Here is a 27,063-nt window from a genome sequence, read left to right on the forward strand (position 1 = left end):
TCGGGCATACCGGCTAGGTGGTTAAACAGGTAAGCTGTAAACAGGACAATAAGGAGGAGGGGGGGCACCAGAATGATGATTAATAAGGAGCTCACATAGTCAAATCAACACTTTAAACCTGTAAATGAGCATAATAGGCATCCCAAGATTCCCAGACCTGTTCAATCTTAGCAACATTATTTCTGAGGAGAGCGGTAGGATATTCCATCAAACGGACCTCCTGGACACGAGCATGTAAGTCCTCCAAAGAGGGGGGCTGTGTGGATTTCCACTTAGCCGGGATTCAAGTAAGGGCCCCTACAAAAATATGTGTGATAAGCTTAGATGTGGGTTTGGGGGGCCCCATGAAGGGCAATCTCAGTAGATGGTGGAGTGGGTCAAGGGAGAACCGCTGCTGTGGGTCCCTTCTGTGATTAGCTTACTAACCCTTTTCCAATAGCTATAGTGGGACAGAACCAAAAAATGTGCTCCAGTGTCCCACGCTGGGATCCACATTCCCAGCAAAGAGGATCTGGGAACAGCCACATCTGGCGTGTGATACCATGTTTTCTTTGTAAAGTGTGCATATGGAGCTTTTATTTGCCGCCTCCCAGAGCTTGGACCATTCATCTTTATCTAGGGTACGGCCCAAAATGGCTTCCCAGGTGACCATATAAACAAATTTGCCAGAAGCCCCCTGTGCAAACACATGGAGGAGGTGATAAATGGAGGAAATAAGACCCTTGGCATAAGGACCAGTGGCACAAATTCTTTCAAAAGGGGTGAGTGTAGTAAAATTGGGCGATTGTTGAAGGGAAAGGACATAATGCCTTATCTGCAAATATGCAAAAAAGGAGGTTTGTGGGAGGTCAAATTTGTCTTGTAGTTCCTGAAAAGAGATTAGTCTTTTCTCCATTGTGTGTAAAATATGCCTAATATGAAACAGCCCCCTTTTCCTCCACGGAAGCCACATATTTCTAGTTAAGCTATCAGGTAGTGAGGGGGTGTGTAAAATGGATGTAAGTATAGATGCTTGGGAGGAGGGACCATACTTAGTCTTATACGCTCTCCATATATTCTTCACAAACACTATCGGGTAAAGCAGGTCTCTATCGGTTAATAACATGGAGGATCTCCATAACCTCACATTAGGCACATAAGCTTCCTCTCATTCTCAGCATACGCTGGGAGAGGATAACATAGTGCATGAGGGCAAGTAGCGAAGGAAAGTTGCTACATAATATTTAACCAGGTCTGGGGCCCCAAGACCCCTTAATTCGTTGGGTGTACAGACCACTGATCTGGATAGTCTGTGTCGCTTGTGTGCCCAAAAAAAATTCAGAAAACCAGCCTGCAACTTTTTTAAAGTCAAAATCTGACCCGGACTGGGAGAGTTTCAAATAAATAAATAAATAAAGCTTGAGCAAAAGCATCATTTTCACTTTCCATTTATTCAAATAATTCTATATCGCCTGAAACAGTGTGGGGGGGGGGGGGAACTATTAGCCCACAGTTGGTTATAGGAAGCTGTAATCTTAGTTCCCAAGTAACTCAAAGAATGTTCCTTCCACATAAAGGAATACCTATGCTGTAATGCTGGGTGTTTCAAGGGTGGTATATGTAGAGGCATGGCTTCTGTTTTTGGGGAATTGACCTTATAAACCAAAACAATGCTAAAAGCCTTTAGTTCGGTCCACAAATTCGGGAGAGTAGTAGGGGGCTGTGTAAGTGTGAGAAGGACATCATCCGCACATAGTGAGATTTTGTAGGGGGATCCCTTCACTGGAACACCCTGAATATTGGGATTAGAGCGTACTCGCTCCTCCAGTGGTTCAATACTGAGGGGGAAGAGCAAGGGGGACGGGACATCCCTGTCGCATCCCATTTTTGATGGAAAACATTGTAGAGGAGGCATGAGGCAATTTGACAGAGGCCAAGGGGCAACTGTAAAGGGAGTGAATTGTTCCCACAAAGGGGCCTGAGAACCCTATTTTAGTAAGTGTAAAAAACATGAAAGGCCACCTGAGCCTTCTCCGCGTCCAAACTCAAGACAAGTGAAGGAGTTTTGCGTTTGTTGAGGTTATCAATAACATTAATTACTCTACGCGTATTGTCACTGGCATGACAGTATGGGATGAAGCCCGTTTGGTCCCTGTGTACAAGGAATGGTAAAATTTAGAGAGCCAATTTACTAAAATCTTAGAGTAAATTTTAAGATCCGAGTTCAGTAATGCAGTGGGTCTGTAGTTAGTACAATCCGTTGGATCCTTACCCGGCTTGGGGATAACAGTATTATGGGAGCATGACATGGAAGGCGGGATGGGTTTACCATGGAGAAAATCATTAAATAAGATGACCACGTCCACCAGATGGGGAAGTAAATTCGTCAAGAAGGTTTTGTAATATAAATACATCAAACCATCTGGGCCAGGAGCTTTATGTGAAGGGAGATGAGAAATAACTTTGAAGATTTCCTCTTCAGTAATGGGGCTATTAAAGTGCTCCAGGTGTTCTGTCTTCAACTGGGGGAGATTCAGTTCAGCTAAATAGGCGTATATGGTGGCTTGTAAAGCTGCGCCTGGTGCACCGTGTGATATAGTTGGGTGTAGTATTGTTCAAACCGGGAAGCTATTTGGGATGGGTCATACCTTAATATCCCTGTAATGCATGTGGGTGTGGACCCACTGTGCCACTGACTGGGTATGCTCCGGAGGGGAGTAACTAAGCCGCTTCCTGGTCTTCACTAGAGCCTCAGATAGGTTTGGGCCGCAGGGTAGCTGCCAGGTGCCACTCCAAAGCAGTCCCCGGGTCAGTGGCAGCTGACCAGAGGGGTCAGGGCACTTGGTGCAAGCAAGCTTGGTGATCAGGCATCTTCCTGTAGTAGGAAGCGCCTTTAAAAACCTGCAGAAATCCAGCCATAGGCTGGTGAAACAGAGGGCGTGTATGGATTGCCTCATAGGTGAAGAGGGACACACCCACGCCAGCACAAACACCAGAGCAAGTCTCCAGCAGGAAGGAAACTCCGGCATGGAACTCGGGTAGCAGGGTTACGCTACCTGCTGCCCGCGAAGTCAGTGTGGCGGCAGGAGAAGAAAGAGAGGACCCGGCGCCCGTGCCTTCGATTAGGGGCAGCGGTACTGCCCACAGGACTAACAATCCCCTTCTCATCTGCAATAGCCATAGGGGAGGAACTAGATTGTATATCTCTCAGTTTGCATGCCAAAAGTGTATTTGCCTTGTTGCCTTTGTGGTAATAAAGCTGTCTAGTACGCTGCATTATCCAGCTGACCTTCCTCGGCTCCAGGGCCCTCAATTTGGAGCGGAGGGAAGTCGCCTCCCGTAGGAGGCCCAGTGACGGTCTATCAGAGAGCTTCTCGCCCTCAGTCTGTAGTGCTTGTACCGGTAACACACGCTGCAGGTTGGAGTCCCTTTTAAGGCGGGAGCTCAAGGCCACACACTGGCCCCTAATGACCGCCTTGTGGGCCTCCCAGAGAGTGGAAGTGTGCGCCACTGAACCCTTGTTCTCGGTAAAATAGTTTTGTATTCCAGCAGTAAGGGACAGTTTGGTGTCCATGTTTTTAAGAAGAAAATCATTCATCCGCCAGTGACATACTCTAGTCTTAGAGGGGGCAAACAAAACCTCCAACGTGATCGGGGCATGGTCTGACCACGAAATAGGGTGAATATCAGCAGAAACACTGTTCCTCAGGAGTTGTAAATTGATGAATAGGTAGTCAATGTGAGTATGGGTTTGATGAGGAGTGGAGTAAAAAGTAAATTGCTTACTTGTAGGGTGCTAAATTTTCCAGCTGTCATACAGCTGGTGACGTCTAATAAGTTGCCTAAAAAACTTGGAGCATAGCAGCATAGTAAGAGGTGGAGGGGATGTCTACATTGCCTTTTGTATCTTGAGTCGGAGAGAAAATTAAATTAAAGTCTCCACCGACAATCAAAAAAGGAAGTGTGAATTCTTACAAAAGGGCTAGTGTTTTAGTAAGAAACTTAAACTGCCCCGCATTAGGAGCGTAAATGTTGCACATGGTTAAAGAGACCCCTTGTAGGGTACCATGTAGAATAATGTACCTACCCTACTGGGTCAGTAATAGCAGGTATGAGGGAGAATTTAAAAGAGTCTTTAATTAAAATTGCAACCCCTGCACGCTTTTTAGACAGAGAGTTAGTCATATGAGCACCAGGGTAATATTTGGAGACAAAGTTAAAGGTCTATTTGTTTTTTAGTAACATTATACATATGAAAATGTTTAAAGAATAGCTTTTACTGTTCAAAAGTTTCTTTTAATCTATGAATATACAGATAGTCCCAGGGTTAAATATGAGATAGGGACTGTATGTTTGTTCCTAAGTTGAATTTGTATGTAAGTCAGAACATGTACAATATTTTAATAAATGCAATTAGGACAGATGTTTGTCTCAACATATTATTAGGCAGCATGGTGTCAGTTACTGTATAAAATCCTCTGTGAGCTAATGTAAAGACCTATTTAAAATGCCCATAATCCCCCACCCCCCTTAATAGACTGGCTACCAGCAAAGCAAAATGTATCCTTGGTTTGCTAACCTACATATGCTTTATTGCACGTAAATAGTTCAACGTCATCATAATTCAGGTATCTAAGTGAACAACCTAAACCCCCTTAGAAAATCAACTCTGCTGAACAAATAATTTTAAAATTTGTCAGATTTTTTCCTTCTTGTAAGTGAAGAGAAACCACATGGCATATTCCATTCTTGCAAGTAAAACTGGTACATAATACCTGGGTAAACAAAATATTATATACAATGTAATGTATGCCAGTTCCAATATTTAAGTAACAAGTTGTAACTGAGGTGCAGCTTCACCAAAAAGGGTCATGGTCTTAAGCTGCGTACACACTTCCAATTTTTATCGTTGGAAATGAACGACGAACGACCGATTGGCCAAAAATCGTTCGTAAAAAAAGTAACCAACGACGCCGACGAACGAGGATAGTTGTTGGAAATGAACGACCGGACCGGCGGATCGGATTGGACGACGATCGTTGACCATCTATCGTGTGTACGGTCGTTCAGTGATCGTCCATGGTCTGAGCATGAGCGGTGAACGAACGTTCGCTCACTTCCTGTGGTGCACGTCACTTCCTGTATCGTTCAAACGATCGCATCTATCGTGTGTACAATATCTTTGAACGATCGTGTCGTTATCTGTATGTACAGGATCGGTGCCATACGATCGTTCGCAGATATCGTGCAGGATCGTTCATCGTTCGTTTACCAACGATAAAAATTGGAAGTGTGTATGTAGCTTTAGATCTCCCCATGTGGAAAACGTTTTAGAAGCAGGATCTCTAAGTGCTCTTTATATGTTAGTAATTATTCTCTTCACTTGATCTTATGGTCGGGATTTAGCTGATGTTGTTGAGACGGGATTTTAGATGAAAGCAAAAGTGATTGGGATTTATTTTGGAATTGTATCATGTAGATAATATTGCTATACATGAGATACCTTTCTTTGAAAAAAAGTTATTACACAGTATTGTATTTGTTCTACCAATATGTCAAAATAAATGTAATAAAAATTAGTGATGTGCATTGCCTTCTTGTTTTGCATGTAACCTGATTACAACACTAAACTAACTCTAAAATAATGTTAGCACCTCCCTAATTTCTCATATCGCATGAAGATATATTATATAACCATAAATCTTAAACCCTTACGTGTAATTCTCTACTCTTTGCTATGGATAGCAGTTTGTGGACAGCAATATAACTTCTTAAGTAGTAATGTTTTTTAAAACTTTTGGTCTTTGGTGTTATGAAAAAAAAATGTTTGGTATTTGCATATTTTACAAATTTTGAGTTTCTCATACATTGTATTGCAGGGTTGTAACACTGTTTTGTAAATGTTTGAGCAACTGCCTTTAAAAGTCTTTATAGTGAGTGCAGGAGAGTGATCACCTGGTCTATGCAATAATCTTGGGTTTGAGATAAAGCAGGTTTGTAAAGATGGTGCACCAGTGCTATATAAATGGGAGTAACCTTTCAGATATTAGACACAAGTCTGCATCTGTGTGCTGAAAAAAAAATGTTGAGTATTTGTTACCTTGAAGCGGAACTAAACTGAAAACAAAAAAAATGAGACTTACCTGCAGATCCCTTGATGGCGCTGGTCCTTACCTTGATCTAGCCCTGAATTGTCCTGGAATCCCTCTTTCTCCCGCTGGGTGCTGCCATTTTCATTCTTTTTTTGTCTTCTTTGCATGTCACCTGATCTTGGACTGTGAAGGTGGAAGATCGGGTGACGTAGCCCGATGTAAAGGTGGAAAAAAAAAAGCCGATTTCGCTGTGCTTGCGTGAGATCAGTATCTCTTTCCCTTAACCCCCCAGCAGTATTCCCAAGTGTGACTCGGGGTGGACTTTCCATGCAAAAAGCAGAAATCCTGAGTCACACTCGGGGTCACTTAAAACATAAAAAAAAGCCCACCTACCCTAATCCGTTGTTGTCCCCCGGCCTCCTATTGGTCCCCGCAGCTCCTCATCTTCTCCCGGCGACTGCAGAGACGATCTCCGGGGTTTTCTGGTGACGTCGGTGCAGGCAGGAGGATCAGCGGAAAAATTCAACTAATTTTCTATTGGATTCAATACAAAATAGCTGTATTGAGTCCAATACAAAGAAATCTTGTTACAATGTGTGTATATATAAATATATATATTATACATGCTACTGTACAGTCTGTTTAACAATTTTTTTTATTTTATTTTTTAACAGATTTTTGTGTTTTTTTTTTTTATTCAAAGTTTATTAATAAATATTATACATATTTCAGTGAGTTATGCCTAAGATTTATAGGCCTACAATGTAAAATAAATGTTTATGCAAAAAAAGTAACGCTTTTTGCGTGGAAATACGGAGAGAACTAGAACGCTAGGGGGGATAATAGAAAAAATGCCCCTTCTGCGCATGTTTGAGATTAGGGCATGCGCAGAAGGAGCACCCAGAGCCTCCTGGGATGCGTGACGTAGGCATGGTAAAAGTTAAATGGTAAAAAATTAAATGTTAAAGGGCCCGTGGCCCACATCCAGCCCAGGGAGCTGTCAAATCTGGCCTGCTCCTCATTTCCTCTCTGCTCGTTGTTTTGCAGGTGATGGGGCACATGCATCTCCCATGTTTCTCTAAGGAGATCCTGCTGCCAGTGCAGCAGCAGCTTGTGCAGCAGCATAAGAGCTGTGTTCAAGCTATATTCAAGCTGTGTTCAATGTATAAATCCTCATATCTTCTTCACTGATTGTCAATGAAATGTGAAGTTTTCAGGGTACACAGGGGACCCTAAGAGCCACTGCTGCTTCTAAACCAAATGTTAATAACTCTACACATAAGTTACCAGATACGGGGTCATAAGCATAAAATCCTAACAACAATCAGGGATATTTTCACATTAAGTGGGGCTATTTCAAGACCAGGGTCCCCAAATTGAGTTTGGATGTTGGGGGCCACTCCTATGGCAATGAACATTAGGGTACAGCCAGTTGTCTGTGTGCTGTGGTGGCCCTTAAAGTTCATAAAACTTCAAGGCTGCATTCAGGTTGGCGTAAGATTGACATGTAGTTACCTCTTCCTCCTGCCATGAAACCCCGGCCTGGGGAAGACGCTCAGTACCGCCCACTGCCGCTTGTAGTCAAATCTGCAGACGCTCCAAGGGACTGAGTGGCTGGCAGGTTGCCTTGTTACACATAGCTGGACACTTACATTCTGTGAACCTCAATTTCTCTGGAACAGAGGGATTTTGGCAACTGGAAATGTGGAAGCCAGAAGGAAACTTTTTTTTTTGACCTTCCCTAATAAAATGTTATACCCATCATTACACGCCTACCCTGTCACACATAGTTATCACCCTATTTTCTATGAATCCCAAATAGTCTGTAAGAAAAGGGAAATATACCTGCAGGTGCAGGACTCTTGTGACTAACTCCCCCTAAAATGTCATCTATAGGGCACCATCACAAGGTACGAAAAACTGTAACTGTTATACCGTGCTATGCTGTCACACATATCTGGCCACTTACCTTCTGTGAAACCTAATATCTCTTTAACAATAGAGGAAGGAAAATGTAGGAAAGTGGGGGACTTGTGGCTACCCCCCTTCCCCTCTAAAATTTTATCACTCCTACACTACTGCCCTGTCAAATATTTTAAACATTTTGTTTTTATTGATTTTATATAATATTCCATACCAAAAACATACAGAACATACAATAATTGCAGTATTACAGTTGAATACTTTTTGTTCCATTACATTAAACTCCAAATATAAACAAAATACACATACCAAACTGAATAGAACCCAAACGTCCTTATCCAGATGTAAAATAGCACCATACTGATATCACAGAAACCCTCCATCTTTTCCAGACCCCTCATACCCGTTGTCTAAAAAACCAGTCCCTCTTTCCCTACGTAACCATTTTCCTACAGCCAAATAAACGCCCTCCTCACTGTACCCCTGTAGCAGTTGCTACACACTGATCTCCCGGCAGATTCTTGTATTCAGCGGATTCTTGGAACATTATCCAAGGTGCCCAGGTATCCAGAATTTTTTTGTTTCTTTTATATAGATCTGCAGTCAGATCCTCCATTAACCTTATGTTGTTCACCCTACATATCCACATGTCTAGAGAGGGGGGCCGTCAGTTTTCTCCACATAGAGGGAATACAAGCTTTGGCAGAGTTTAACAAAAATGTAACCACCGATTTGTCATACGCTTTCTGAGGCCAATCATTAAGATGGAGAAGAAAAAAACCCGGGTCATTAGGGATTGGTCTCACCGACAGATCTTGGCAAATTTTCCTGATCCCCTGCCAGAATCCTGCGAGCTGTGGGCATGTCCAAAAGATATGCAGCATTGTGCCCCTGTCCCCTCCACATCTCCAGCATATATCTGGATCTGTGGGGAAAACAGCGTGCAATTTGTATGGTGTCTTATACCAGCATGTGAGGATCTTGTACCCCGTTTCTTGGGAACCACTATGCATAGAACTCTTGTGGCAGTATCTCGGTAGATCATCTTTTTGGGTCTGGGTAAAGCTTATTTCCAACTCCCTTTCCCACCCCTTTAGGTAGGTAGGTGTGTAACCCTCAGGTGCCATATTTAGGAGAGAATATATGGCTGATAGGGCATGGCGGGAACTCATGGCACCAATAAACATCTGTTCGTAACACGTTAATTGCCTGTCATACCCCTCTTCAGCTTGTAACATTTTAAGAAAATGGGAAAGTTATGCCGCCTTCCAAAAATCCAGCTCATATGGAAGAGAGGGGTTTAGTAAATCTGCCCGCATACACCACGTCCTTTCAGTTATAAAATGTCTGGCTCTGGTTAGTCCTTTCCCCCAGAGGGCACTAAATCCACCCTGCGGCATACCAGGTGGGAACCCCGGGTTGTCTAATATTGGTGTCAGAGGACTGGGATGGGGCAATATCTCCCTACAATTAAAGTACTTCCCACAAACAGTAATTGTAGCTAGTAATGTGGGATGTGCCTTGTCCAGATATTGACTTGACTTTTGGACCCATGGCATTGCTTGAAGGGGCACTTTACTAAAGGCCTGTTCCATCTGTACCCAAAGCTTGGAATCTTGGTCAGCTCCCCAATTGATCGCTTACACCAGTTGAGCAGCAGCATAGTAGACGTTCAGGTTCGGGACCAAAGTCCCCCACGCTCCTATGCATAAAAAGTAACTTTCTATTTAAACGAGGAATCTTGTTTCCCGAGATAAATTTAAATATCCTTGTGTGCATTTGTTTAAAGAAACTTTGGGGAATAGTTATAGGCAGGGCTTGAAGCAAATATAGCACTCGGGACAGGAGATCTATTTTCACAAACTGTATCCTTCCAAACCAAGAAAATGAGCCAGTAACCCACTGCTCCAATTCCTTGGTCATGGACTGAAGGAAAGGTGAGAAATTAGGCTGGAAAATGGATTGGGCCTTGTTAAATATAAATGTCTGCTTATGTTCCTTGAATCCCATTTTCTCCTGAAAGAGGAGCTGTAGGTATGTTAAAATGTATAAGTGGGATACCCTTGTGGCTAACTCCCCCTAAAATTTTATTGCTGCAGTGCCATCACATCACAGAAAAACTATACCTATCATACCCTGTCCCACATAGCTGGCCACGTACCTTCTGTGAACCCTCTTTTCTCAGGAACAGGAAGATGCAGGGCCCTAAACATGATCCAAGAAGTATTCGTTGCAGAGATTCTTGATTTGTCATTACTTTTATTTGGTGCATGTAACGGTAACTAGAAACATTTCAAATGAATTTTAAATTAAAATTATTCTAGGTTTAAACATACATCTTTAATGTTTATATGCATTATGGCCCATGAGTTTTATCCCAATGTCAACAGCGCCCCCCGGATGAAACAAGGTTGGGCACCACTACTAATGGGTATGTTAAATGTGTGAGGAACAAAAATACTCTGGTATTTTTTTTTTTTATACATTTATAAGAAGACGTTAGTCAGAAAAAAGCAGATAAAATCACTGTTTTTATGAATGATCAAGCAAGCTTTTTTGATCACATGCACTTACAGACAGGCAGCTGAGCTTAAAATAGTTTTAGTATGTCATGGAAGTTGGTTTCTTGTCAAGATTTGTGCGTTTACTTTAAAGGTTTAAACTCCTAACAAATTGACAGAATATTGGGTGTGTCTTTGATATGGACACAGTTTAGAACATATAAAAGTTGTTTTGTGATCCTGTTGGGACTTGTCTATAACTTTCATTAAGTGGGTCCAAAATTCTTAGCGCAGTTTATACCTTGTGAATTGGAAACAACAGGATTTACCTGAGACTTTCACGCCATTTAGGCAGTTATGATTTTTTTTTTTTTATTTAGTTTTTATTTAAAGAAACAGAAATACGAATGACAAGTAATTGTGAGGCACATTGTTCAATAGAAAAAAACATTCCAGGGAAGCAAAAAAGTACAATATCCCCAATAATCCTATAGACCCATCAGTTAAAGCGTACCTAAATTTTAACCTTCTATGTAAGGTAAAAATGTTGGTGATTTTATTTTTTTTTTTGTACATATTGTAAAATTTAAAAAAAAAAAAAAAAAACAATCAAGGCGATCAAGACTTGGGAGCGCAGAGCCTACGTCACGCATCCTGGAAGGCCCTGGCTGCTACTTCTGCGCATGCCCAAGATCTCATGCAGTGAGATTGCTTCCCTTTTTTTTCCCCTCCATAGTGTTGATTGATTGACAATAGATCATGTTAAAAGATGGACTGGCATAACCTGTACAGATTGCAATCTTTTATGTCTTCATTTCACATATAAAATGCTTCTTTTCAATAACAAATGCTTTCAAGACATGAAAACATTGATTAAATTGAGGTGAAAAAGCATGTACAAGAAATTGCATACACTTATTAGAGATAAATTATCCTAGAAGTGAATTACCCTAATATACCCAAGTATAGCTTCTTTATTTTTGGCAAAGATTTCCTAAAAGTCATGATTGACAAATGTAAAAAAGATGTAAGATAAAATGCAAAATAGTATTAATGTTAAAGCCACAAGTAACATGACTTGGCAAGCCCCCAGTATGTCTAAACACACCAGTCCTAGTGTAACCCTTCTTGTCGATAGAAAGTTCATAGAATATTTGCTTGGGCAACAGCACTGTTTGCTGAGCCAGAGTCCCTTGCCCTGGGCTGTCGTATACATACAGGTTTGGAAAGATTGGGCCATAGGCAAATAAGTAGAGTTGTCCATTTTAAACTGGATTTAAATGTGATTTTCTAGAAAAAAAGATTTGCAATAGAAAATAGAGTATTAACAATTAACACTCAGTAAACCATTAAAAACTATTTAGAATTTTTGTGAACAATACAGTGCAATATATATATATATATAAATATATATATATATTATAGTGCCTTCTGTCACTCCCAATTTTTACTGACTAGACAGAATTTTACGTAGTAGACTGGATGTGTCTGCTACAGTGGCCATTTTGAAGACAATAATGGTTATGTTGGACACACCCTTCTTACAAATGTTCATTGTTTTGTAATTTATACAAAATGGATTGAAAATAGAGAAGGTGAATTTCAAGGGGGTGGCGTTCTTTATCTAATATAGTTTTAATTCAAGCTGCCTAGCCTGTTTTGAATAATGTAATTATTAGGAAAAGAATAGATGGCAGACAGGCTTTTGGTAGGCAGTATTAACAAATAAAAGTGTTTTAATGATTAATTGATGTAGACCTATTGATAAAATATAAATAATATACAACAATACAACAACAATATACAAATCAAAAGATTCAAAACAGAAAACAGAGGAGTTGCTTAGCTTATACTGTGTTTACAGTATCACATGGATATGCTACAATGATATCTCAAGTTCCCTATGTGTTTCCCCCTTAGGCTTCCTCAGGGGATAGGTGAGATCAAAGAACTGTTGGTAACAGGGTACATGGCACATTGAATCCCATAGTGTTAATTTTTTTCTTACATCAGAAAAATGAATTTTACTATATGGTATTAAAGTATGTTTAAGTTAGTTTAGTATAAGTTAGTTTACTGTATGGTATAAAGTTATGTTTATAGTAAAATTCATTAAAACACTTTTTTTTGTTAATGCCATGAAAGCTTTTTGTATCAAAGGTTAATAAACAATGTTTCTTTATTAAAATTAAAAAAACAAAACAAAAAATACAATTATAAATCAATCGTCAAAGACCATTATAGCTCTGTATTGGGGCAGCACCTTTAAATAATGAGCACATAAAGCTTTCCACATAGGAAACAAACATATAAATGGATAATCCCAGTTTCCTACTGTCATAGTGCTGAAAAAGTTGTCTTGAGCATTCCTATTTCCCAAATTGGGGGCTACAGGACATAGGTAAATTGATCTGAGCATAGAGAGAGATGAGCTCTGCCAGGTGTTATTACATTTCAGAGACCTGCTACGTCCCTTATGAAGTGAGGGACGCTTTTTGCATGGAAGTACGGAAAGAATTAGAACACTCTGTGTTCGCGTAAGCATCCCTCTGCGATTGCTGATGATGTCAGTGCATACGCCTGTCGACAGGGGTCGTAGCCGGAAATTCAAATATTTTTTGTATTGGATTTAATAAAAAGTCCTGTATCCAATCCAATACAAAATATATTTGTGGTTTTGTCTATAGGTATGTGACGTTGGACTTAAAATTTACCACATTAGGGAGCTGTTTTAGAAAAATATAGTACTATACAGTATACCGAATAATTGCATTTTCAGTATTTGTTATTTGTTTATGCATTCTTGTTTAAGCTGATTTTTGTGTTTTTTATTTAATTTTATTATTAAAGTTAATTTTTTTTTTACATGATTGTGTGTTTCAAACTTTATTATATTCAAGATATCTACTAGACCCTTGTTCGGACATATTTCTGTAAGTTACAGGTCTACAATTAAAAAAAAAAAAAAAAAAATTCATGAAAAACAGTGTACCGCTTTTGGTACAGAAATCCAGACATCAGTGAAATGCCCAGGAGGTTCATTTAAAGTTCACAATAGAACACAGTCAGTCATGTCTTCCATCAATAAAGATCTCAAAATCTCCACAACTCTATACATAAAATCCATGGCAGGAAACACAATATTAAACCCCAAGACTGCCCATCCAAAATCCCTGGTGAAGAGCATCCCCTACAGTCAATACTTGTGACTTAAAAGAAACTGTTCAACAAACACATTCTTTCACAAGGAAGCAAGAGCGCTCCAAGAAAGGTTACTTGAACGCGGTTATTCAAAAAAAAAGCTGCGAGCATACCAAAAAGTTTGTGGTCCTTCAACACACAACCTTCTGTTTGGTGATTCTCAACAGAAGACAACCACACACTCTGTAATTAGGATCATTACCACCTATGATGAACAACATGCACCAATTCAAAAAAATTTGCCAAAAACACTGGCATTTTTTGCAATCAAACCCCACAGTTAAGAAGCACATTGGGGACAAACCACAACAAGTGTACAGGAAAGCACCTTCTTTAAGAGACCATCTAGTCTCAAGTCACTTCTCTCCCCACTAAGAACAACATTGGCCCACAGTGCCAATTGGTCAATGTACCATTGGAGAAAATCTGGCCTCAATGCTGACATCATGGACTACAAAGGCAGACTACACTTTAACACTAAACTCACTGTCACCAAGCAAAATTTTTTTCTCCGCTGTCATTTCCTCTTAGGCTTCCAACCTACGCAGCCTCTTCCCAACAATTGACTCCCTCCTAAACCCCCACACCTGCTTCCCGCACATCTATCTTCTTTGCCCAGGACATTGCCACCTACTTTAGAGAGAAAATTTACAAAATCAGACTTGATGTTTCTGCTCACTGGGCCACTCCAATCATATCCAACTCTTCCACCTGTAAATCATCACTGACCTCCCTCAGCCCTGTTACTGTGCATGAAGCCTCCTCTTTTCATCTCCATCTACTACCAGTCCCCTTGACCCATTTCCCTCTGATCAAATCTGTGTCCATTCCTCCACCCTGGCTCCCGGCCTAACCAAACTATTTAACCTCCCCCTTTCTACTGGTAAAAACCCCTCTGCTTTCAAACATGCCATAATTCTTCCTATCCTGAAGAAACCCTCACTAACCCCCTCCCTACCTTCTAGCTACCGTCCTATCTCTCTTCTCTTATATGTTTCCAAAATTCTTGAGTGCTTAGTCTACAAAAGACCAATTACCTGAGCACCAACTCTGTCCTTGACCCTCTCCAGTCTGGTTTTCAAGCTGCCCATTCCATCGCAACAGCCCTTACTAAAGTGGCCAATGACCTCATCAGAGCTAAGTCCCAAGGCAACTTTTCCCTCCTCCTCCTTGATCTTTCCTCTGCTTTTGACGCTGTTGATCACCCCCTTCTAATACAAATCATGTGCTCCATTGGTATCAGTGACACTGCTCACTCTTGGTTTGCTTCTTATCTGTCTGACCGCTCCTTTCAAGTTTCTTTCAATAGTAATTCCTCCTCTCCCACTCTCCTTCCTGCTGGTGTTCCCCAAGGGTCAGTCCTTGGACTGGTTCTCTTTTCTCTGTACATGTTCTCCCTCAGTAGTCACATATCCACCTTTGTCTTACAGCTGATGAAGCTATGAACATTACTTAGCAAGGAAGTGCACCGCCCTTAGCTAATATTACATTGATTGTTCCACATCAGGCGTCAGTTATGATACCCAGTGTTTTCGGAGCCTTCTATGTGGGCAAAACAAAAGACCGAGAATATATGAACCTATCCATGTAATTACAAATGGGAAGGTTACCACCCCCATGAGTTACCACACTGCAACAAAACCTAAGTTTGATCCTTACTTGATTTTCTTTTATGGATTGAAACATATCCCCCCCAACCCACGTGCTGGGGACACAAAATTATTACGGGTAGAATGTAAATGGTTTGTAAACCTTAAAGCAACTAAAACTCCTGGATTGAATGATATGCTAAGCTTTAAGCCATTTGTTTCTAAAGTGTAATTATCATGACGAGTTGTTGGCTAGATCCAATATACCTGTACTATATGTTATAACGTACTATACGTATATATTAAATGATATAACGTACTATATGTTTTGACCTTAGGGAATTCTCTCTCTTATTTATGACGATCCAACTATTATCATACATTGCAAACACAAAGAACATTTTGTGCCAGGTACTTTTCCCCCACAAACATTATCATATACATGGACTTCTTTAAACACACATAATAGTGTAACTAGAAACATTGTTGCCTACATTACCTATTTTATTTTTGCATTCATTCATACAACACACCACCTTGATTCCATCCCTCTTCCCCCTCCTGCCTTCCCCTTTTCCCAGTCTCTCCCATTTGATCTATTGTCAATCAATTTACCTGCAGACACACCCCTTTTTCAAAACCTCTTCTGCTCCCTTCCCGCTCCTCTGTGTGTTGGTGACCTAGTGGGGGAGCACGTGCACATTCATCACGGATGTGGCGCCCGATTGTAGCTATAGCCGACGGGGGTGGGGGGATTCTCTGTTCCTCGTTTGATCCACGGCATATAGCCACGTATCATTGAGTCGCCCCGATTTGCATATGGACGGCTCAATAGGGCACATCACAGTTGAGGGCGGAAGCCAGCACAGACACCACACTGCGCATTGCCGAGCCGTTTGCGCATGCGACATTACATTATATTAGTTGCTAATCACCAAGCCATATAAAGAGGCAGGGAATCCTCACTCCCAGCCTGACACAACTCTGCAGCAGCTCCACATGCCTAACTCTGCACAGGTTTGAACTCCCATCTATTACAGGTATCTGGACACTTTTAATAATAACTTTGATGATCACCCTTAATGATTAGAATAATTCATTACTCCTGTTTTCTATTTTTTGTATTTGATATTCTGAAGAACTCTTCTTCACATTATCCCTTCCAAGCCTTACTATTTATTAATAAATATAAAAAGATAATACAAAATTCCTCAATTTATTAAACCCGTACCTGTCTTTAGGGACTGCGTTGTGTACCCAGATACCTTCTTACCTTTGTGATATCCCACATATGATGACTTCAACTTATTCCAAGTAAGTTATTGGACCAGTATTACAGAACATATACAGTATTATTTTGTGCTCACTACAAACATATATTCTTTACATCACTATTATTATTATACGTACATTTATCTAACACCTGCTGTTTTATACATATTTACCACAGTATTTTGAAATATTTTGATCCTTTGGACCTTTTTTTATCATCTCTGGAAACTACCTGTTTACATAGTGTGAATGTACCCATTATGTATAGTTATTGTGTTTGTGAACAATTCACAGTCTCTACAGTCTCATGTAAATGTGCCATCCTCATCTATTATATATAGTGTCCTTAGAAAATCCACTGTATCCTTAGAAAATCCAATTCTCTGCCAAATTCTTCTAAAGAAGCAGACAGGCGAAACACATTGCGATATGAGTTGTTTCTGTATTTAATAAATTAGGTATTTCACTGTCTAGTCAATTGGTCAACCTTCCTATGCTAATTAATGTGGGAGAGACCAAATAAATCTTTTGGATAACTTTTTTCTATAACTCTGTCTTTTCTTTCATAAGTGATGGCATAGGTGCTGGAGACAGGAAAGGTATAGAAGGCGATTACTTGTCTCCTGGTCACAATCCTTGGAAAAATTCATATTATTTACCCTGTTTCCCCGATTATAAGGCACTGTCTTATATTTTTTGAAATGCCAAAATATGCCCTAGGTCTTATTTTCAGGGGGATATCTTATTTTTCCATGAAGAAGACTACAGTACACATTTATTCCCCTTCTGATCACTCATGTGCCATTCATACCGTATTCCCCTTCTGATCACTCATGTGCCATTTATTGTCCCCCTCTGATCACTCATGTGCCATTCATACCGTATTCCCCTTCTGATCACTCATGTGCCATTGATTGTCCCGATTGTCCCATTGATGGGGATGCCTTATAATCGGGGAAACACGGTGTTACTCAGTTTTATATAGTACTGACATAATACCCAATGCTTTAAAAGAAACTATTAATGTTGGTTCCTTTTTGTATAGAGGATCTCACAAATATATACTCTTCTACCCCCAATAGTGACAATTTTACCTGTTCATGTAAAAGCAAAACATATTTATAGGACTGGTACATGAAAGTCATGCAGATTTTGCAGGTAGGATTTACATTCCGGAATTCAACAAACTAAAATCCACTATGTTACTCACAAAATCAACAGATTCTGCCCAGCCAAGCATTTTTCAAGTCATCTGCCTGTACATGAAACTTTAAAATAACTGGCCCTATTATTTTCAAACAGCATTTTTATTAGTTATGCAAGGTATATTAAACACAAATAGATGTGTTCATCTCTCTCTTTGGTTGTATAAAAAGTACAAAGGTGGAAATAAAGGGAGCATTAAAAAGCACTTGACATGTATTTATAAGATAAAGTCGTAGCTACATTTAAAGTAAGGCCTTATTTATAACAGCTACCCTTTTATCGGTTAACCTGGGTAATCCAGCAAACCTGGGATCGTTATTTGCTATTTCTTAGCAAACGTTTTTAATCCTGGACTAAATACATTACAGGTTTTTTAGATTACCCAGATTCACTGATGAAAGTGTATCCTCTCCAGTCTTGGGTGGCTTTAATAAATCGGGCCCATAAAGTCATAACTGATGTTTTCATCTCTTGAATGTAACGTGGCTTTTTAGTTAGTGAAAATATTGTGACTTGTTGCCATTTTTCCTATGAAGCACTGCAGATGACTTCTAAACTACCAATGTACACATAGTATCACATAAACATAAATTTTTCATTGTAAAATGATTGAAAAATGTAATTCACTCTTGCAATGCATACCAGCTTTCATAAAATATTTAGAATCTTGAAAGATTTGTTAACCTTCACTTCTTGTTAAAAAAAACATCCCTAAGTGATTTTGTCAATCTTATATCATAGATCCTTAAAGTGTAAAATATGTTGGCAGAGTGTCATTGAGACAGAGTGTGATGGCAATTTGGGAAAATGAGGGGATGAAAGGAAGTCATATTTTTGTTCTGTCAGTGCGTATCCTCAGTTCTATTTATAAGCTCTTTGATCTTGCAACTGTTCATTTACATTCATCAGCACATATAATATTTTCTCCTCTAATCCCTCGTGAGTACTGGACAATTACTTGGTTTCATTGTGCCAACCTTCACTACAAACATAACACCGTCTGTTACTTTAGGACAAGAATATCTCTGGCATGATTTTATCAAAAACACTTTAGTGATGTGTGTGTGTGTGCTCTAAAACTTTTAATTTGAAACCTGTAATTTCTTATTGTTTTTTTTATTTTCCTATTACTTTTAAAATGTTCACCCCCTTCCAATTTACTTTTTACCAGACTAGAAAGACATTTCCTGTATCTACTTGAGTATTTATCAACCTATGCTATTGTCCCATAGCCTGGCTGTAATATTTCTTTCTTTGTTACATTTTCGTTTTTACTGGTTCTAAATTATTCTAAATGTATCTACATTGATAGAATGTGTAATCTTTATTTCTGTCCAGAGTATATTTTAAGAACAGCTAACTGGAGCCTGTAGAGAGGCTTATGCTGTTAATTTCCATTTATCCATTCATCTTGTTACAAGTGCATCACAAATTCATACACTGCCATTTACATTTGTATATGTCTTCTATCGACTGGCCTGTTTATAAAGTGGGAATTACTCAGGTGGGTGGTCATTTCATGGAATTAACCTATATATCTGTGCATGTAGACAATACAATACCCTTAAGGGCAGGTCCATTTGATCACTGTTTTGCTAGGTGGTGTTCATTTTTTTATTTTCAGGCAATAGTTTTCCCACCAACACCTGCCCCTATGCTTAACTGTACAGTAGTTTCTATAGCTGTTTTTATTGTGTCATCCTCATGTTCCACTAATATACAATAGCAATATGCACAATTGCTAGTTTATAATTTGTTTTTATTTTAGGATCATATGGTAAGGTTTGGTGCTGCACAGCAAATGGCTCTTCTGCTAAGAATAGAGGGGCGTGATGTAAAATATCTGTCAATTAATCCCTGTTAGAAATGTTACATAAAATCACATTATACCCCTCCTAGGAATGAATGCTTTCAATAAATATAGCTGATTGTTGCTTTTTATAGTTCTTGCACTTTCTCAGTACACACATATGCAGCTATTTTCCACAGATTACTTTACGGACATTAGCTAATAGAACCTTTTCCTGCTCCCTGCATAGTTTTTTGTAAAAGGTTTCAGTCCAAAGATATTTCAAAACATTTCAGAGGCACTGTTCAGAATCATAAAATTGTTTGACGTCGGCTATTTTTTTTCTTTAGGACCTTTCAAAATCATATTAAAAAATACTCATATTTTTATGTGATCATAATTTATAAATCACACCTATATTTGCCTTTTGTTTTTGTCATATATTATATATTTCTTCATATTGGCTGTTGATTGCTTGTGTCCAGCAGTATTGCATGGTGTTGGGATGTGTTGTAGAATTAGAAGTGAGAATAAATACAGGAAATTGATTTATTTAGGAGGTAAACCCAAAACAAAAAATCACTGAATCAACACAATCCTGCAGATCAGTCTATCCATCAGGAGGGTTTTTCCATCATGTCCTGTTATCTGTATTTGGCCTGGTGCAGAGGGAGTGCTGGGCTCTGGCTCATGTTGGATCTTGTGTGCTTTCAGTCTGGCCTGAGTAATCCCAAAAAGGACAGGTACAAATCAGTGTTTAGAGTTTTCCATTGTACTCTGTACTCCATTCCTAGGGCTTTACCATTTTTTTCTGTTTAATTTCATCTGGTGCTAATACACTTCCTGTTCTATGATGACAGTATTTCTGAATGCAGTTCTTTGCTATTGGTAGGATTATATTATCTGTATTATTCAAGATATGGCTTTGATGTAAATGTCGCATTGTTCATGCTTTTGGGAGTTTATTTTAGGGTGTAAGGTGCTGTTAGTTTGCCTTGGAGATTTGAGAAGCTTGGGGACTCAAACACAGGTCTTATGCTAAATTAGGTTATCCCTGGGGGTTCCTCGTAGCCTAATAACGTAAGGAATAACCACAACTTTAAAACTGAACATGGGAACACCATTACTCTTAAAGCAAACCTGCTGTTACAAAACTAACACCCTTGTGCAGGTACAATTAATAATATTGAACAGGATTTTTAAAGACCCTGCCTCGAATAGCTTACGATCTATGAATACCAGTAAATAGAACCTTTTTTTTAAGTCTGTTTAATAAAATTAGAATACAATTAGAATATTGTCTCTTCATTAAAAGCTATATGAATATCAAAGGTTCTACACTTTCTTATACTGGGTTTGTTCTTGTTACCTGTTACAAAATAGGATGCATATATATATACAAAATAAATACAAAATAGGATGACCTATAGGCCTTCTTTTACTTTCCCTGTTCTCTCCTACGTTTCTCCCATACCCCTCCCAGTACCTTCCCTATAGTCGTTCCCAGCCCCTATTTGCAACAGTATTTGTATGAAAAATTGACACTTATGTTATATTGTTCTTATGTATTTACGAATACTCCTTTTCTGTACTTGTCATTTTTGTGTTATTATATTGTTGAAACTTAATAAAAACGATTGAAACAAAAATAGGATGACCTCCTGTGCTTTAAGGAAAAAGTAAAGGTTGCTTACACTTTTGCATGAAGCAAAAATAGTAAGAATATAAGTATTTGTATTTCATTTGAAAAGAATAATGGTGCTCATATAACTTCATGTAGGAATCTGAAAGCATTATGTATTGCTATTATAGGTTTATTTTTTAAATGGCGGTGTTTCAGAAAGGTAAAGTAGCTACTATGGTTTACTTGGAATTCCAGTGTTATATGATAGCTTTACCTTTACAGGACAAATACATTTTGTACAGTAACTTACACCCCATACATCAAACCTAATTCACTACAACTTTGCAGATTGCACTCGTATAAGATCTTACTGTCACCATTTAAATGAGCGCTATAGAAGGATAAGGATCCTAATATTCATTTTCCTAACCTAACCTTATCCAACACTGTTGAACTTTTACTAAGTAGCCATTTTATTTGAAATGGAAACCAGTGCTTTAGGCCAGCAGTCGCGAACCAGTGGTCTGCAAGAAAATTTTCCCCCTTTTCCCCCCTAGCGGGGTTAGGAGAAGGATCCTGCGGGGGGGGGGGATATACTGGCCAGATCCATGGATCACATCCCCCATACAAATCCCTGGCTCAGGGAAGTGGGCGGGTTGTGTCTCTGGACACCAGGGAGACAGTTTTGCAATGCGCTTCTCCAGCTCTTTAATGCGAGATACCAGAAAGGCGACCTGCACACATCTGTCACAGCGGTATTTATCTAGGAGCTATTGCTCCATTTGTGCATACATATGGCAGACTGTGCACTGAACCAAACCTTCCACCTTGCTACCACTCATCTTCCCAGTAACAATGTTTGTTTGTTTACAAGGAGTTATAAACGTTTACTTCTAGTTTGTGGTTACAATAAGGATTTAACTCCTTTTGTTATCAGACTCCTGTTTTTTCTAACTCCACTTGATTAAAAGTCCTTTTGTTTCACAAGCCAAACAGTGAGCAAGCTCAAAATGAGTGTCTTAAATCACACGTGAAGCCTTGCCCACTCCCCCTTGGAGGTCAGCAAGGAAAAAAAAGCTGTTTAAAACAAAACTGACAGTTTTAGTTGTGCAAACTAAATAAGAGTATTAACAAAAGAAGACTAGAAAACACACAGCTAATTATCTGCTCCACTAAGCATGCTTTATGATGGCTTTATAATCCTCAGTTATTGTTTCCTGATGGGTCTTTTTCAACTACCTCTGGGGAATTGCCAGTTTCTCTTTTAAATTAATTCTTGAGTCTGATAATAAATCACTTTTCTTTATAAGTATTGACAGTGGTAGAATATTTTAAGTGTTAGTGGTGGTTGCAGTTTAGTATCAGTTCTTGTAGAACTAAATGCCAACCCTTATTAAGTAAAGTATTAAAATAAAGAACAAGAGAAAAAGCAGGGTTTTTGGCACAAATAGTTTATTGTATTACATTAAGTGGATACATAGGTATTGACATAAGTATAAGTATTGATACATAAGTATTGACAGTGGTTATTTAGTACATCTGATTTATAAGTCAGCCATCTTAGACTGAAGTATACTTTACTTTATTACAAGAGAATATGCTGGATGTTTCTTGTGTCTGGAATAAATTGTAGGGGGAAAAAAAGATGTATTCAATATGGTGCGTTTTACCATGTATTTATAAACTCGAGTTTCATGTCAATGTCTTTTGGATATGTAGTCCCTAAAAGGCTACAGGTCTTCATACCCTCTGGGTTAAAAGGGGACAACCTACAAAATTAAAATATGCAAAGCCTTTAATCCCATTTGATCTAGCACAATGTTCATTCTTTGAATGAATGTGAGTGAATTCCTCAGGGGTTACACGTTTAAAAAATAAAGCAAGCATGAAAATATTATGATTTCCTTCAATTTTATTGGACATATCAATTTTCTGGAGCTTGCACAGCAAGCTGTTGCCTCACTTGTCCGAAGAACATGGGGTTAATATAGAAAACCAAATTGTTTCATTAAAATAATTACATGTTGAGAGTTGATGGCTCAAAGAACAAAGTCTTTAGACACTGTTATAAAAATGAAAACTATAGGGTGGAAATGTAAACCTTAGAAGTGTTGTTTTAGTGTTAAGGTGGAGCTGAAATATGATTGGTGTGAAGTAATGGGAGTGGACACCTGATCCGTGGTGCACAGAATGACAGAATAGTGCTGACATAAAAGGTGCAAGCAGGTGAGCGCAACCCAGGTGAAAGCAGACACGGTCAGGTACAAGAGTCTGCAGTCTGGTAAGTAGATCTTCATTGATTATGCATTAGTAACTGGAATCCCTATTCAATAGCTAAGACTGGATTAACTGTGTAGTAACAAACAACATTCAGATTTACCTAGCATTAATTGGTTTTAAACTGTTAGGAAATTATAAGATTTCTAGGTATTATAATATGAAAGTATGCCAAAAGCAATTAGTGGTCTATAAAATGGCCCCCTTGTGCTACAAGTTCATCATTGGTGGAAAATGAAGAGTGCAAGTTACACATTTATCTTTCATTATTCCCTACATTGGTGGATCTTGTTTTCAATCCACAGTTTTGCATTGATGTCTTTTGAATGTGCTATATGTCTGCTTGCTTATGATATGTGTGTTCGTTGACGGACATATGTCTTCCCTGGCCCATCCACTGGTTTATGATATATAATAAATTCAGTGTCATATGTGAAGTACTTAGTTATTGTGTACTGGGAATAGTAATATTAAAAAGGTTTGATAAAATATAAATAAATAAAATTAAAAACATGATGTGCTGTATTCACAGTAATTTACTATATGTACATAAGAATAAAAAACAAACACACTTATGTATATAATGAATGACAACGATTCCAGTAAATGCCCTGTTTGGAAGCAACAAAGACTCATACATCCACCGAAATTAGACAAAAATGACTGGTGCCAAAAGAAAAATCCTTAGCACGACACCTTTTCTTCCATTTCAGACCGATCCTTTTTTTATATGTTCTAGCATGTTCTAGCCCTTTAGCTCAGTTTTTCTGTATATGTAGTTTGTGTTTTAATGTTTAACTTTTAGACATATTTTGTTATTTAATAGGAGTTTTTTTTTAAATCTTTCTGATAAATTACACACATATATTTGCTTAGTTGATTATATAAAAAAAATTGCTTTTTAAATTTTTAGAGTAAAATTGTGTTAATACCTGTGCAGTCCTTGCAGAGTGGAAAATGTACATTTAACAGTTAATAGTAATAATAATACAATAAGCGTTAGTTAATTTACAGCTTTTTTTATCCATGACTGGATCTGTTGGTTGTGCTAATATAATATTCCTCAGACTTTGTTCCTTACTTTACAAGTATTTTTTCATTGGTATTAGATATTCCTATACATGATAATTTCCCTGATAGATATTGTACCCATTTATGATGCTTGAACCGCAACATGACCATCTGTTGATGGTCAGCCATTCAATGTTCTAGACATATGTTGTGTGTATGGTAGAAAGGAACCTTTCATTAGAGCTCTTTATGATGTTCACTAAAGTATCTGCACAAGTATAATACACTTGTATTTCTAAGAAAAAATGTCCTATAAGTTTTACTAGCCAGTGCTGTGCTGTAAGTAAACTAACAGTCAATAAACTGCCAGTTGACCAATATTAAAATACTCAGGATTAGTTTTTTCTATTTCTTTAGTATAGCAACAATGTATTCCCTAGCCTTCCGTGTAAAACAGAACACTGTATTTATTGAAACATTTTCTGAGTTGTTAGCATTTTTCTGGGCGCTCAGTGCTTCATTATGAAGTATTTTAATTAAAAAAATATTTTTTTTTAAAAAGCAGAGTGGTATCTGTATCAATATTAAGGATTTAGGACAAAAGAAAGGATTTGGTCAAGGAGCTTTGGGGTGGGTACAAGTACAAGCCAACTACTTTTCATATGCAAACATAGTAAAAAGCATAACGCAAGCGTTCAGTTAGAGAACAGACCGAAATTAAAGACTATATATACTTTGTTACAAAGATCAGTTTTACTAATTTTAGTACTTTTTAAACCTATGCCCTGTAACAAGATACTGCTATTGAAATCTGAACTCTAGGTCTCTATGCTTGTTCCGTGTCGGTGACTCAGAAAGAATTAATCTCAGAACATTGGCATGACACCTAGGCAAACAGCACTTTCAGAAGGCCAAGTTAACAGGAACAGCTTCCAAATTTCTTTTTTCAACTTCTCACAAGTTTCCGTTAAGTACAGGTGAGTTTTATACTCCGATCCTTTTTAAATACAACAGCTGTCCAATATGTGCATGAACAGCTCTTTTTACTGGCATATCACATCCTGTTGTCAACACAATGTACATAATGTATATGAACCATATGTGTTCACTGAAAATTTATGAAAAAATTATATATTTATATAAAAAGTATGAAAAATTTAAAAAAGCAGTAAATAAAAGAAATCTTTATATTAAATAAACGTTAAGTCCATTGTAAGTTTTTTGTGTGATGGTGTTTTTAAACGCAGATAAGCAAGGATGTTAAAAAAACGCTGAAGTAAACGTGTAGGTTTGTAGGCATTTAGAAAGTCTTCTTTTGAAAAAATTATAGTTTGTAAATCTTAGCGTTAAGGAAGCTGGTAAACTGGAGATTGTTTGGGGATAAGGAATATTGTTGGGGTTTAGGAGACAGGTTTGGTAATTGATAAGGAATTAATCTGAAGTTCAAGTATTGTGTGTAAGGTTTACATTTTAGTAGTTGGTTTTCAAGGTTAAGGTAAAGGCTTGCTTCAAAAGTTAAATGTAGGGGTTTAGTGTTAATGGCTCATTTTAGGGGATTGTTATATTTTTAGGCAGGGAGGGTCAAGTGAGAGCTACAGATTGGTCTACTGTGCTATGCCAGGGTTAACCAACATAAATTTTTTCCTTTCCAGCTTGTTTTAGCAATTTTCAAACACATTCACAATAAATAGCATCACATGACCTTTATTACTGAGCAAACCAGAGCAGTATTAGTACATTTCTTACACTAGAACAAAGGGACAGACACAGCTGGCTGCCATTATGAAAGATATTGCTTATTTTGACATTACCATTTAGGAAATGCTCACATTTATTTTTTACACTGAACTTCAACTTTTTCACCCAGTAAAAATTGTCTCCAAAAAAATAGATCTAGTTGGCATTTATTGACAATTATTTCTAATTACATCTATAGGAGCTTCTTCCTTTTTTTTTATTTTTTTTTTTTACTCGTTATCTCAGCTGTGGTATTTGGGATAAGCAATACCTAAAGCCATATCTAGCCTAACATTAGAGGCTTTGTTTTTTTAAATTCTCATTGTGTACCTAGTGTAATACTGCTTACTTTCTGGTGTGTCTGCGCCCTGACAAAGTTGGGTAAAAATATCCTAAATGGTGTAATAAAAGTTTAAAGGGACCCCTGGATTTGGACTTTTACTATTAATATTACTATTTTAAATATATTTCCAATATTTTTTTTGTCATTTGTTTTGTACCAATAGAACAAATTTTATAGAACCTATAACCTTGTATATATGGTAACCTATGTATGTGCTTCTCTTTTTGGGAGCAACATATTTGTCAATTGTGAAACTGTACATCCGACAGATTCCCTTCGTTCTGTAGTGTTGGCCTTTAGGTAAACCAGGAATCATGAACAGAATTTTTTTTATATATCTAACAAGCATTAATGAAGAAAGTTTGTACTGTTCATTAAAAGGTTTCAATGGCAGCTTCCAATCTGCAAATGTGTATGTTTTTGCTATGTAGTACAAGTATAATGAAGAAACTAGCAGCTGTTGGCAGCAGATAATGTTTTCTAGCAGAAGTAAGATGCAGAATTACAATTAGTTTTTCT

At 38.2% G+C, this 27,063-nt stretch overlaps 1 protein-coding gene across 11 annotated transcripts in view; it reads left to right on the forward strand.

The window, feature by feature from the left end:
• Positions 1 to 27,063, forward strand: part of AOPEP (aminopeptidase O (putative)) — a 404,684-nt gene that overhangs the window by 257,480 nt on the left and 120,141 nt on the right. For 2 of the 11 annotated variants that reach the window (XR_011921331.1, XM_072414972.1), the window contains exon 14: positions 16,527 to 16,599. The exons of 8 other annotated variants lie outside the window; for them this stretch is intronic. Coding sequence is in view for 1 of the 3 variants with exons in the window: in XM_072414972.1 (XP_072271073.1) it covers positions 16,527 to 16,580 (54 nt within the window). In the remaining 2 variants the exon portion in view is untranslated. Of the gene's footprint in view, positions 1 to 16,526; positions 16,600 to 27,063 lie in introns of those variants that run through there. One more of the 11 variants, XR_011921335.1, reaches the window with a different exon arrangement.

This window comes from Pyxicephalus adspersus, chromosome 6, assembly GCF_032062135.1.
Source record: "Pyxicephalus adspersus chromosome 6, UCB_Pads_2.0, whole genome shotgun sequence".
NCBI lineage: Eukaryota > Metazoa > Chordata > Amphibia > Anura > Pyxicephalidae > Pyxicephalus > Pyxicephalus adspersus.